At 37.4% G+C, this 12,652-nt stretch overlaps 2 protein-coding genes across 5 annotated transcripts in view; one reads left to right on the top strand and one right to left on the bottom strand.

Annotated features, from left to right (window-relative positions):
* Positions 1–130: 130 nt before the first annotated feature.
* Positions 131–4,206, bottom strand: dnal1 (dynein, axonemal, light chain 1). 2 transcript variants are annotated; one of them, XM_082143360.1, is made up of 8 exons: positions 3,924–4,206; positions 3,340–3,378; positions 2,389–2,498; positions 2,217–2,272; positions 2,081–2,136; positions 1,877–2,003; positions 1,322–1,462; positions 131–1,226 (listed from the first exon to the last, which is right to left on the bottom strand). In XM_082143360.1, exons 1-8 carry the CDS (start codon positions 3,924–3,926, stop codon positions 1,177–1,179), a joined length of 582 nt encoding a protein of 193 aa, XP_081999486.1. In that variant the 5' UTR covers positions 3,927–4,206; the 3' UTR covers positions 131–1,176. The 2 variants fall into 2 exon arrangements, with proteins under 2 accessions (XP_081999486.1, XP_081999487.1); XM_082143361.1 differs by lacking the exons at positions 3,340–3,378; positions 3,924–4,206 and adding an exon at positions 2,623–2,643 and having other exon boundaries at positions 157–1,226.
* Positions 4,207–6,173: 1,967 nt separating this feature from the next.
* Positions 6,174–12,652, top strand: part of fut8a (fucosyltransferase 8a (alpha (1,6) fucosyltransferase)) — a 93,131-nt gene continuing 86,652 nt past the window's right edge. For all 3 annotated transcript variants that reach the window (XR_014199178.1, XM_082143277.1, XM_082143276.1), the window contains exon 1: positions 6,174–6,348. The gene's annotated coding sequence lies outside the window, so the exon portion shown is untranslated. The remainder of the gene's footprint in view (positions 6,349–12,652) is intronic.

Below are 12,652 nucleotides of genomic sequence, written 5' to 3'. Positions count from 1 at the left end.
CTTAAGAACTTTACTGCCCCCTTCTGTTAAAGGCTTGTCCTTCACCCGCTAAATGAAAACAAATTGAATGCTAGGGCCTATATAATATTAATGATAATAATGTTATATATAATTATATTAATTGAAAAGAAAACAATATAACTTTTGCGCAGAGGACAAAATAGTTTATTTTTCTTGTGAAACAGTAAACAAAAACAGTTAACATGTAGAGGGGTCAAAAATGCTAAAACATGCTTAAAATTGTAAATATAAAATTTAAATCACATTAATAAAATTGTTAACAGGAAACAAAGTCAGATAACTTTTTAATTACAAAATTAATTATGGTGCCTTTACTTGGCCACAAAGTGTTTAATTACTCTCATTGTGCAACTTGCTTTAAGTACCACACATACAATGTAATGTGTTAACAATACACTTAGTAATGAAACTGTATGACAACAGAAGAACTGCCTATTAATTAGGAGTTTTGCTTACTGTAAATTATTACAAAAATTGTCATTTTTATAGTCATTAATAAACATTAATGAATATAAATGAATAGATACATTGAATTTTTAAAGTAGCCTCCTAATAGAGACTGAAGTATAGCACCACTTAAGAGGTTAAAGGTTATAGTCTCTGTCCTACCCTTGATGGTATCCATCCAGTTTTGTACTTGCTTTAATATCACTGGCTTGTATTTTACTGTTACAATTTAGCATTGGTCACCCTGAAAAGCACAACGTAAAAAAGTTGAGTCATTAACTTTCTTAACTTTTAACATGTCCTTCATGTGGAAACATGTGAATTAACTGGTTATTCAAGTAAAAAATATTATTCAATACGACTGAATTAAGTTATATTAAATTAATAAAGTGGTTTTTAAGGGTTAGATCAAGTAGAAATAATTATTTGAGGTAACAATGACATGCATCAATTCTTATTACAGTGTAAGTAATTAGGACCATCCTATATGTCCTTCTGCACAACCCATAAATTATGATTGTGTATCTCTGCTTGTGCTGAGGCTAACAAAATGCGGTTCAAGTGTGTGCTTTTCAAATCTATTCAAATAGTGTTAAAGCTCAAGAAAATTGATTTATTTTTAATAAATACACCTAATGCAAATATTGCACAGACTTTTAAAAGTAAAAATGCTGGTGTTTGAACAATAAAAATGCATAGTAAATGGCATTAACTCTCTCCTTCAGCTTCCTCCTCTTCTTGTTTGATGACAGGGTTCCCTAAAAATGAAAATGAAGAGGAATCAGTTTTTTGCAACCATGGCCTTATTACCATATGATTTTGTTTTTCATGTCATCACAAATATGACACTTACCATCTAGCTTTTTAAGTCTGGGAAGCCTCTTAGTAGCCTCCTCTATCCAGTTGCCATCAGCGGCATACTTTTCTTCTAATGGGTTCCCCACAAAGACGAGGTCCACCAATGATGGAAGATCTGCCATCTTCACAAACTCCCCTAAGGAACAAACAGCCTCATAAACTCCTCATCCTGGATAGTTCACCCAAAAATGAAACTTCTGTCATCATTTACTCACCCTCAAGTTGTTCCAAACCTGTATGAATTTTTCTTCTGCTGAAAACAAAAGCAGATATTCTGAAAAATATTCGGTAACCTAATGTTACCGAATATGGACCCCATTGACTTCCATAGTATTTTTTATCCCTCACTATGGAAGGCAATGGGGTCCATCAACTGTTTGGTTAACCATATTCAAAATATCTTATTTTGTGTTCAGCAGAAGAAAGAAATTCATACAGGTTTGGAACAACTTGAGGGTGAGTAAATGATGACAGAATTTTCATTTTTAGGTGAACTATCCCTAAATAAGCTGCTATCAGACTCTCAGGTGAGTCTATTTTCCATGCTCACCCCACTCCTTGACTAAGTTGTTGGACATGTATAACACTTTGAGTTTTTTCATGACGTGAATTCCCTTCAGCTTTTCTATGAGGTTATAAGAGATCCACAGCTCCTCCAGAGTATCACCTACTGCCTCCTGTGGGGGACAGAAGAGCTGTGTGAATTATCTCTGAATTCTTCAAGCTATCATTAATGTTCTGTTCCTTTACTTACAAGTCCATTAAGGTTTTTGATGTAATTCCGCCCCAAGGACAATATCTTAAGGTTCTCTGGGAGAGAAATGTAAATAAACTGTTATGCAATCATGACGAATGCATTTGACAGCTTTGCATCTGAAGGGAGTACTTACTTAGACCATTCAAGTTGGCAATTTTTTCAATACAGTTTGTTGACAGGGATAATCTCCTAGGCAGGACAGAATTTGCAATGAAGATATTTTAGGGAGTTATTATATATGACACACATGGAAGCTGGTTTAAGAGAAAATACACCAAAAATTGGAGTTGTATATTTAGACTCACTCGCAGTTGCTAAGATTAGAGAGAGATGCGTCCATTTTTTCAACGGGAGGGATCTGACCATAAAGCTTTACTGCCGTGGCCTCGCTCGCTTTTTCGCCTGTTTTCTCCTCCTTGTAACAACCAAGTGAAAGCAATAAACATAATACACAGAAAACAACCTACAGTTTATACTAGGAATGTCTAATGGGTTAAAGGGATACTGGGATAGTTCACCCTAAAATTAAAATTCCTCACCCTCATGTCATTCCAAACCCGTAAGACTTTAGTTCATCTTCGGAACACAAATGAAGATCTTTTTGATGAAATCTGAGAGCTTTCTGACCCTCCATAGACAGCTATGCAACTACCACTTTGACAAGTTCATTTAGAGATCATAAAACTAATCCATATGAATTGAGATCGCTTTAAATGATAAAACAGATTTAGGCTTTTATTCACATATAAACACTGATCAGTGAACATAAACAGAGAATCATCCGAACGAGCTTGACGTGCGATAACAAACCTCTTGCAGAAGCTCAAACGTGCTGTTTAATACGAGAATGAATCTCATTGGTTCTCGCACGTAAGGCGAACATGCTTTTGCTTTCGTTTACCACAACATGTGAGTTGATGAATATTTATATGTGAATAAAAGCCTAAATTCAATCTGTTCATAATATAAAGCAATCATGTCTCTTCAGAAATGTTTTACTAAACCGCTTAATTCAGTGGATTCGTTTTACGATCTCTTTAAGAACTTTTTGAAGCGTAGCTGTCACTGAGGAACAGAAAACTCTGAGATTTCATCAAAAAGATCTTTATTTGTGTTTCGAAGATGAACAAGTCTTACGGGTTTGGAACGACATGAGGGTGAGTAATTAATGACAGAATTTTCATTTTTGGTTGAACTATCCCTTTAAAACTTGAAAAAAGTTAAACTACAAACTAAATTAGTAATAAATGTTTTACCCATTTCACCAGGGCCTCTTTAATAGTTGTTGCTTTTGCCTAAAAACACACATAACAACTGATTAGTCACAGCAAGCTAAGGGGATGTTTATCGTCTTTGTCATAGCAAAAACATAGTTAATAGCTGGAAACAAAAACAATAACAAAATGTAGGGGGAAAAATTCTGGATCTCTACAAGTATGCAACTGTATGTTATTCAATTCACTAATGAATAACGTTACAGATGCTAACTTACAACAAGCTCCCTATACTAGACAGTACATTGACATGTAGTCTGTCACAATTTGTGCATCTTAACCTATTATTAATACTAAGTTTAATACCTAATAAGCAAATAACTTTGCACATTTAAAACCTAACTAGCTAATGTCCAACAGCTAGCAAGGCGGCTAAATGTTTATCTGCTGCAACTGCCTGACTCATGTGATGACCATTGAAGCAGCTTGTATTTGCAGCCTGAGTAATGTCCTCTTTTCATTATAAACAGCAAGCGCTAGTTTTCCTTATTTAGAACAACGTATTATGCAAACCATTAACGTCACATAACAAAGCGTTTAAAGGCACAAACAGGATGGGAACTCACCATGTTGCTCTTTACGGTTGCTATGGAACTACCCTGAAGCAAAGCGCCTGCGCAGAGTGATGCTTCCGACGAGCACGAGCCGAGAATCCGCCTGACAACACAAACATCGCGCTGGTCTTGTTGCCATATAGATAACTAACTTTATCATTATTTATTGCCTTAATAGTAGGATGCCGCTGCAATGAAAATAGAAAAAGAAAAAGAATAAAAATAAAAAAGTATAAATAATAAATCTTCAGAAAATAAGACAATCACAATAATAAGACCTTCATTTAATGTTCTTTATATTTTATTCTCAGTATTTTTCGTTATTATATTCACATTTTAGCAGCATAGCCTACTATTCATACTGGACTTTGTTTTTATTTGCTATTAGACATATTTTTGCGTTTTACAATGTAAAAACCTTTACATTAAATACTAAAATAATTCCGTACGATTTTTAATACTGTCCAGTGTCCACTCCACTCCAAATACTGTACTGGTTCAAGTTGATAAAACCCATTGAGAGGTTCATTGTGTGATTCCACAGTCAGACCACTGGGTGGGAGTAATGTAACAATGATTACTCTCTCTCTCTCTCTCTCTCTCTCTCTCTCTCTCTCTCTCTCTCTCTCTCTCTCTCTCTCTCTCTCTCTCTCTCTCTCTCTCTCTCTCTCTCTCTCTCTCTCTCTCTGTGTGTGTGGGTGTGTTTGTATTAAGACATGGGTATTACACTGGTATTACGTGTTTATAAGAACATTTCCTGAGACCTCGTAATTAAAATGGCTTAAAAATCATGCTGAAAGTTTTCTGTGCTGGGTAGGTTTAAGGGTAGGGTTAGTGTAGGGGGATAGAATATACAGTTTGTAGAAGTAGAGTTTAAAAATCATTACGACTATGGAATGGAATGTCCTCATAATGATAGGTGCATCAAAATAGGTGTGTTTGTGTGTGTGTGTGTGTGTGTGTGTGTGTGTGTGTGTGTGTGTGTGTGTGTGAGAGAGAGAGAGAGAGAGAGAGAGAGAGAGAGAGAGAGAGAGAGAGAGAGAGAGAGAGAGAGAGAGAGAGAGAGAGAGAGAGAGATTTAACCCATACTTTTATTAAATCAGTATCAATAACAAGAAAACCATAAACAAAATGATTAATATCTGATAGCATTGGTCACCCACTAATATCTAAAAAAATATATTAAAAAAATATAAAAAAACGCATTAAAACTGTCATAAAAGGGTTTCCAAATCTGCATCTTTGTATAATACGTAAATATAACTCATGTCTTAGACCTATAATAAAAGCCGTAAACAGCAGTTTACTCCTGGCCATGTATATTCCTTATCCTTTTCCTTTTTCGTGAAATGTATTTTTGCTTGACCGACAATACAATTGATCTTCTATTGGCTGTCATTAATGACAGTCAGGTCTGACCAAATGTCACCAAATTTCTGACAAATAAAAATATAATGGTTTGCTAAATCATTGGCCTATACTTATGACATAAAAAGTTTAAATTATGCTATAAAAAGTAATTATGACAAAAAAGTAAATTATGAGATACAAAGTCATAATCATTTGTTATACTTTTGACATTTATCTCACAATTATCAATTAGTATTTCATAATTGCTACTTTTTATCTCATAATTGTAACTTTTTTTTTCATAGGCCTACAGTAGCCTACACCATTTTACTTTTTGGTAGAAATGTGCTTCAAACAAAGTTTTTTCACATGTTAAAATACTTTAATCCTTGTTTTGTGTTAAAACATATCAATAAGTAATTGTACAGTTGTTATGATGATCACAAATCGAGTCGAGAAAAATAAAAAATAAAAATACTGAGAGCAAAACATGAAGTGTCTAAATGTAAATAAGCTATGCAAGTGTATAAGAATATAAAGATTCCATAAACATTGACAAACAGTACAAACAGGAATGCAATGTCAAATACAATGTTCAGAACAGAAACACTGAACATTAGACTTCCGAGCCTGATGTTAGACTGGACGTTTATTAGAAATCTAATATGTATTATTAATATGTATAGGCCTACTACCCCGAGAGTGTGTCATATTTGCATAATAGTGGGCTTTCCTACTTTTTTAATACAATCCCACATAAATTGCTTTGTCTGCGGTGTCATTAGTGAAATGACTATTTGTCACATTTGCACGCAGAAAATCAGTATCATTACGCTGGCAAAACCATGAATAATGAGTTTCAAGAAATTGTATTCATTGCTGAGGAGCAGTTGTATCGTGGTGATCTGACACACGCATGCGCAGTGCAGCCCAGTGACAGCGAGCAGCCTCCTCAAGAGCCCAGCAGCGAGAATTCAGACAGCAGCAGTCAGTCTCCCCAGTTCCTGTTTCCGCCACGACTCGCCAAGCATCCCTTTCATTAAAACATACGCGCTGTGGAGATACAAGTAACCGGTGCCAAATCAAGGTAAGTGTGTCGCCGTTATATACGACCGCATTTCGTTTAGGAAAACGATGTTTTTCTCGCCGGCGAGTTCGCTCCATCCCGGCCTGTTGCTAGCTGCCTCGACTGCTGAACGGGAAAAATAACGGTCAGGTTTGCAGCTCGAGCGCATTGTGTTTTCGTGGCGTGATACCGAAGTATGCTCTGGCCAGACTGTCATTTTGTAGCCATTGCGAGCACGGACACAATGAATAATGTGTTTATGTACTAGGAAGAGGTGAAGACGATTGCGAATGAATGTTGTGCCAAATATAGGAAGCATACTTTCAGCGAATCCACACCATATAGCGGAAACGAATCTACAACACTGATATACCTGACTAAATTATTAAATGAATAAATGGTTTGTATCAGGGCTGCTGAAGTGGTGCAGCGTAAATGTCCGGTACGTTAGCCAGACATTTAGCAGAAGACACCACACCATCTAGCAGCAGGAGCGTGTCCATGTTTATGTGGGTAGAAAGGAGAAAGGCAAGTTAACGTGAAGCCACTGCAGAAATCGTAGTGTTTACTTTTAGACCCCTAGGAAGAAGGCAGCGTGTTACTGAGGACTGCAGATGGTGTTTAAAGAAATAGTTAACAAGTAACAACACAAAATACAATTTAATTTACTTAACTTCATGTTGTTCCTTCTATGACCCCCCGTCCACCCCCCTCCCCACACCCACATCCACACCAACACACACACACAGAATGTAGAGACTGTGAATGGAAACTGATGATATCAAGCCTTAAAATTGGAATAAATGTGTCATAAAAGTAGTCTACATGACTCAATATTTTGTGTTGATAGCAATTGTGTGAGGAACAGAATGGCATTATTTTCCATAAATCTTAACATCCGTCTTAGCTCTTCATGGAGTGTTCATGAGAGTACATGAAGAAAATGGAAAGATGAATCCACATGAATCATGTGGATTACTTGTGTGAATGTGAGTAGGCTATATGATGATGGCATTTACATATTTCTCTGCCTGTTATTACAACAATACAAACCACTTATTATGATGATGATTGTTTTTCCTAACACAGTTCCCACAAGTCCTTTTACTATTCTTTTTAGCTTTAAGGTAATGTTTCTAAACTGCATTGGAATCTGAATTTGAGAAAGTGAGCTGTCTACCTAGACAGCATATTTCTACATCATAGGCATCTCCTCCAGTGCTCTTCTTTACTTAATCTACTATCACACCCATTAGACACACTACAGGATGGGCACCATTAATTATCATCATATAACAATTTGGCTTCACTCTTTTAAGGCTACTCTGTGGTTTTTATCTCCCGTCATGTCATCTGCTGTTTTAATCGATGCTCAGAAAACATTTGCCTCACTTAAGAGCCTTGTAAAATCAATGTGTTCTACAGATGTTCTGCCCAGTCCCTGCTTTTCCAAGCATACACCGATAACAAGCTTTCATAGTCAAGTGCGTTATTACATCTACAGTACTTGGACTTGTGTGCAATCTCTCAACATTCATACATCTTTAATAGTGTTTTTTTGCATTGAGGCAGCTTATTTCGCTTGACTTGGAATTAATGATATAATTAAATCTGCTGTGATAATTAATACCTTCACAAGCTTATGGTTTCTGGTTAGAGATGATGAGATGTTTCTCCTCCAAAGTCAGATGGTCCTCATCAAAAAATTAAACTGTTTTCTGAATCTGTCTTGTATCAGTTGATTTGCATTGCATTTGGCCTTAGATCAGATGTACAGCAGAACACGAAAATATGAGCATTACATTTCATACAAATATGTAAATATCATAGCTTATAGCTATTCTATAAATACCAGGTTTCAGTCTAGCACTTTTACATTGTTTAAAGAAATAAACTGGAAAATATGATTAGTTAAGTAACCATAAAAGTAGTTATCTGATTTTAAATAAAAAATATTGACTGAATACAGCCTGTCTATATTAGATTACACCAACCAAAGCGATTTTTATGGGTCAGGTAGCAGTCACTCCTTCACATTTAACATTAAAGTCAGACAAACTGAGAATGAATTCGACACTACTCTGCTATGTTTACTTGCCAGGGTCCTTAGAGCTGCCTTGGCCGATGGCAGTCCCTGTAACTTCCCTAAGGGGAGCTTCATTTAGCCAGGGGACTTTTTCTGGAAATTAGCTACTTTTTAAAAATCCACAAACAGAGTAGTCGCTACTACTTACTTGTTTCAAATGATAAGTCATATTTGAGGTTGATGGATGATAGACAAACATTTGGATTTCCTGCGCGACATCCTATAATTACCACAAGGACCCGTTGTTAACGATCTGTCGCTCGCGGGAAACGTTTTTTCTTTTCTGTGACAAACCGACTAATACAATTTTGGTCGATTAAGCCTCTTCTTGTCGACTAATGTTTAGTCGATTATTTGGGGGCAGGCCTACCTGTTCACATGTTCATATTTAGATGAAAACATTTGGCTGTTATAAAGTTCATATGTCAGTGTGTGATGTGGCCTTATCTTGCTGAAGTGAAGGTTATCTCTACTCCCGTATTTTATAAACCTTTACATTCATTTAAGTTTTAAGTAGCGTGTGATCATGTCTCTTGTTGAAAGTTTGCTTTTAATCTCAGTTCTCTTCAATCAATCACAACTGTCACAAATGAACAATAAATATGCATTTATTTGTCATAGGCCTCTGAAGTCTTATTGCAGTTTTTGCTCCATGAATGTTTAGCACTGACTCACTCTGCTCACACAATTATGGTTGTGAAACATTAACTTGAAAAGCTAATATGTGGTTATGGGATTTCCATAATGTGTAGTTTCACCTTCCAACCTGATCCCAAGCTACCTTTGCACATATAGGTTTTGTTTTGTGTTACTTAAATTAATGACACTTATGTGGTGACTGCACATGTCGCAATAGTCACATGATCATGTAACAGGACAATTTGCCTAGTGGAAATCATCTGCATGCATGTCTGTCTTGTCACATTTGTCATATTTGAGTAATGAACTGAGAAATCTAATAATGCCCTAAATAGATAATTGTCTCCTGGGATGAATTATGAAGAGGAATTATTAACCCAGGGAAAGACGGTTCTGGTTTATGCTTGTTTTATTGAGATTGAATGGAGGAGTAATAGAGTGCATGGCTTTGCTACTTTTTTTAACATACAGTACATTCGCCCCATGCTGTGAAGTGAAGGTCAGGATGGGGGCTGTAATAAAGCTCAAAATCACGGATCAAACTGGAGTGAAGGAAATCTCATTCCCCTCCCCCGCTCCCCTTGCTCATCTCTTCTATTCTGCCAATATCAGGTGACTACTCTTGGCTGAGTTTCCATAGCAATGTGGGCAGTGGGCAGGGATAAAGAGGTTCTGATCAGTTTTAATGATAGTGTAGTTTGCCTCTCTGAGCAGGAGATGGAAAATCTCTCCCAATAGGTTTTGATTGGAACGGCAGAGAGGTGTGGGATTGGGCGGCAGGGACTAGCGTGTACAAGTGCAGGTGTGTGTGTTTGCATGAGATGGATGATGAAGCAAGTAGCTGCGGTGGGGTGGGATAATCACATGGATGAGATCTTTGGCAGGGTTCCTAATGGCAGACCATGTAGCTTTCCACATGATGAACATTTGCACTCACTCTTTCCCAATTCTAGTTCTGAGGCAATGGGCTGCAAGGAAGAGTGTTCCAGCCATTGTCTTTACTAACTCTCTCTTTCCCAGGACAAGGGAGACTGTGAGTCATTCTTCAGAGCCCTTTGGAGATTGTATAAGTCAGTGTGTGTGCATTTGTTGTGTGTTTTGCTGGTAGGTTCTTAGCTGACTGCTTTTGCGCCCATCAGACATGACAGTGGCCAACGACAGGAGCTGTTTCATCGGCTATAAATACCACACTGTAATGTGGAGCATCGCTCTGGCAGCTGCAGGGGAACTGCTCTGCCTTTGCCCACACACAAGGAGAGGAAGGGTCAGGATTACACCAACAACATACCTTGTTTGACCCCTGCAGAAAAATTATGTTTTTGCATAAACGTACATTTGCAAATGCACTTCTGCAAAGGTTCTGGAATAGTCCTCAATAATCTGAACTCAGACCCTTGTTTAGAGTTGAAAACCCAGAGGCACGCAGTTTGCACAGTAATTGTGTCCTCTGCTTAAGCTGCATGCAGACAATGAGGCCACAGTTACTTAAATTAAGAAAAAGGGGGAAAACTAGCAACAGAAATAGACTTTAACCGTCTCAGAAGCCAGGTTCTTTTTCAGCAGGTCCTCGCTCTGTGACTGTCAGAATTACAAGAGAATGTAATGTATTTGGTTTTTGCTATCATTATTCACCCTACTTCTTCATCTGTGCCAGCAAACACACCTTGTCCCACCAGAGTTACGTACCCACAAACTTTGTGGCCCTCTGAGAAATCTTTCCCACATGGATAGAAATGTCTGTGATTGTGGATACAATTATAATTTTTTTCACAACGATTCTTCTCATTTACTTTGAAGTAAAACAAAATATCTCACTCCACTACCTACTGCACCTTCATTATGGATTTAGATCTTTTGCCAAATTTCTGGCAAACGAAACAGCTGTTGGCTCAAGTACCTTTTCAAAAACAATTTTTTTTCAATAATGCATGCACCTTCTCTAAAGCCCACGTCCAGACTCCCATCTGAGTGAGTAGAGATGTCATTCCCATTCAAATCAGTTATATACTACTTATTGTAACTCAAATGTTGTTTGGAAAACAAATCCTGTCAAAAAATAGTGATTTGCTGTACCCCTCTGTTTTTCTGCACCTTGCTTTCTATCTAAATAGGCTTTAGGCTAAAAAACCCAGGGGAGTTATGTCTGTGGGAAGGATGATGGAAGCATTTTTGAGGCATCCAGTCCTGTAGTCTGCATTGCTCAGCATTGACCTGAGTGAGACTGCTGTCTCAGCTCAACCGGAGCATGCTCAATGGCATCCCTAATGCCTCGTGGAATGCTAACGGCTTCTCTGGGACAATTAAGCATCTCTGCGGTACTCACAGCGATGGATGGAGTTCCGCATAAAAAGCAACAGAGGTAGGATCAGAGGGCAGATAGAATGTCATTAAAACTTTATTAAACAAACCCAATTTGCAGAGTGAGGGCATCTCATCCACTAAATGCTACCACCCAAGAGTCATCAGGTTGAGATGGGTCAAGCTCAAGCATGTCTATGGCTGATGATTGTCAGAGCTGGACTGTATGTCAGTGTTGTTATCCCTTTTATGCACAAATCAAGGGTGGGGGATTGTCATAAGAGGATTGAAGGGGTTTGGCATGGTTGCAGGGCTCCAGACTAACTTTTTGCCTTGGTTGCACTGGTGCGCCTAACTTTTTTATTTAGGTGCACCAGCACAAAATTTGGGTGCACCCAAATTTTTCCTCGGCTGTATCACCTTTAACGCCACAATTTTAAGGTCACCTTTTTATTACGCTCTATACACATTCATATATATTATGTAAATGAATTTAAACAAGAAGGTGTAGGTAAAAACTTTTATTTATTTTTTGAAGCACAATTATTAACGGTATTCCTACTCTTACCGATACTGCTTATTGATACAGTACTTTAACTGTATTCTTATGGTTCTTTTTGTTTTATATATAACAAACAAAGATAAACAATAGATAAACAAAAGATAAACAATTAAACAAAGATACACTTTATATAGGCCTACACAGTGCTTTAATTTCAGGAAGGCCTATCAACATTACTGTTCAGGCATGGTCTAAAAAGAAATCTAATAAAGTAATAAAATGTAAAATAACACTGTAAAATTTATCATAAATAGATTAATGCTTATTAAAGCTGAAGTTATTCTTTCAAGAGCTGTGAGTGATTTTTCTCTTGTTGTTTGATTTACAGTAATGGCGCAATCGTCAGCATGTTTATTAGACTGCGGCCCCTTTAAGACCGGGTGCAGAATGCAGATCTAATAGGCTACTACTGATGCACCATTTTCTCCCAACTATTTCCATAACTACGTCCATTTAAGACATAAACTGTTTTAGTGAATCTCAAAGCCGGTAATTGACACGCTTTTGTGTACAATTGATCGTTTAGACGCGCACAATCTGCACATGAAACCGAAAGTATAATTTGCTTGTCTCGGCCGGTCTCGGTCTGTTTCGGAGCGCGCGCCGCCATGCGAACAGCATCTCTTGCGCAGATTTTTGTGTTTTTAATATCTCTTTCAGTTATTAAACGCGTCCCGCAATTTAGCAACAGTAGCTAGACTGCATTTACAACAATCACTGATCGTGCTGATTCTGATTCT

This window comes from Leuciscus leuciscus, assembly GCF_965113295.1.
Source record: "Leuciscus leuciscus genome assembly, chromosome: 17".
NCBI classification, from domain to species: Eukaryota; Metazoa; Chordata; class Actinopteri; order Cypriniformes; family Leuciscidae; genus Leuciscus; species Leuciscus leuciscus.
The sequence above is the reverse complement of the archived record's forward strand: the minus strand, read 5'-3'. Positions and strand labels throughout refer to the sequence as shown.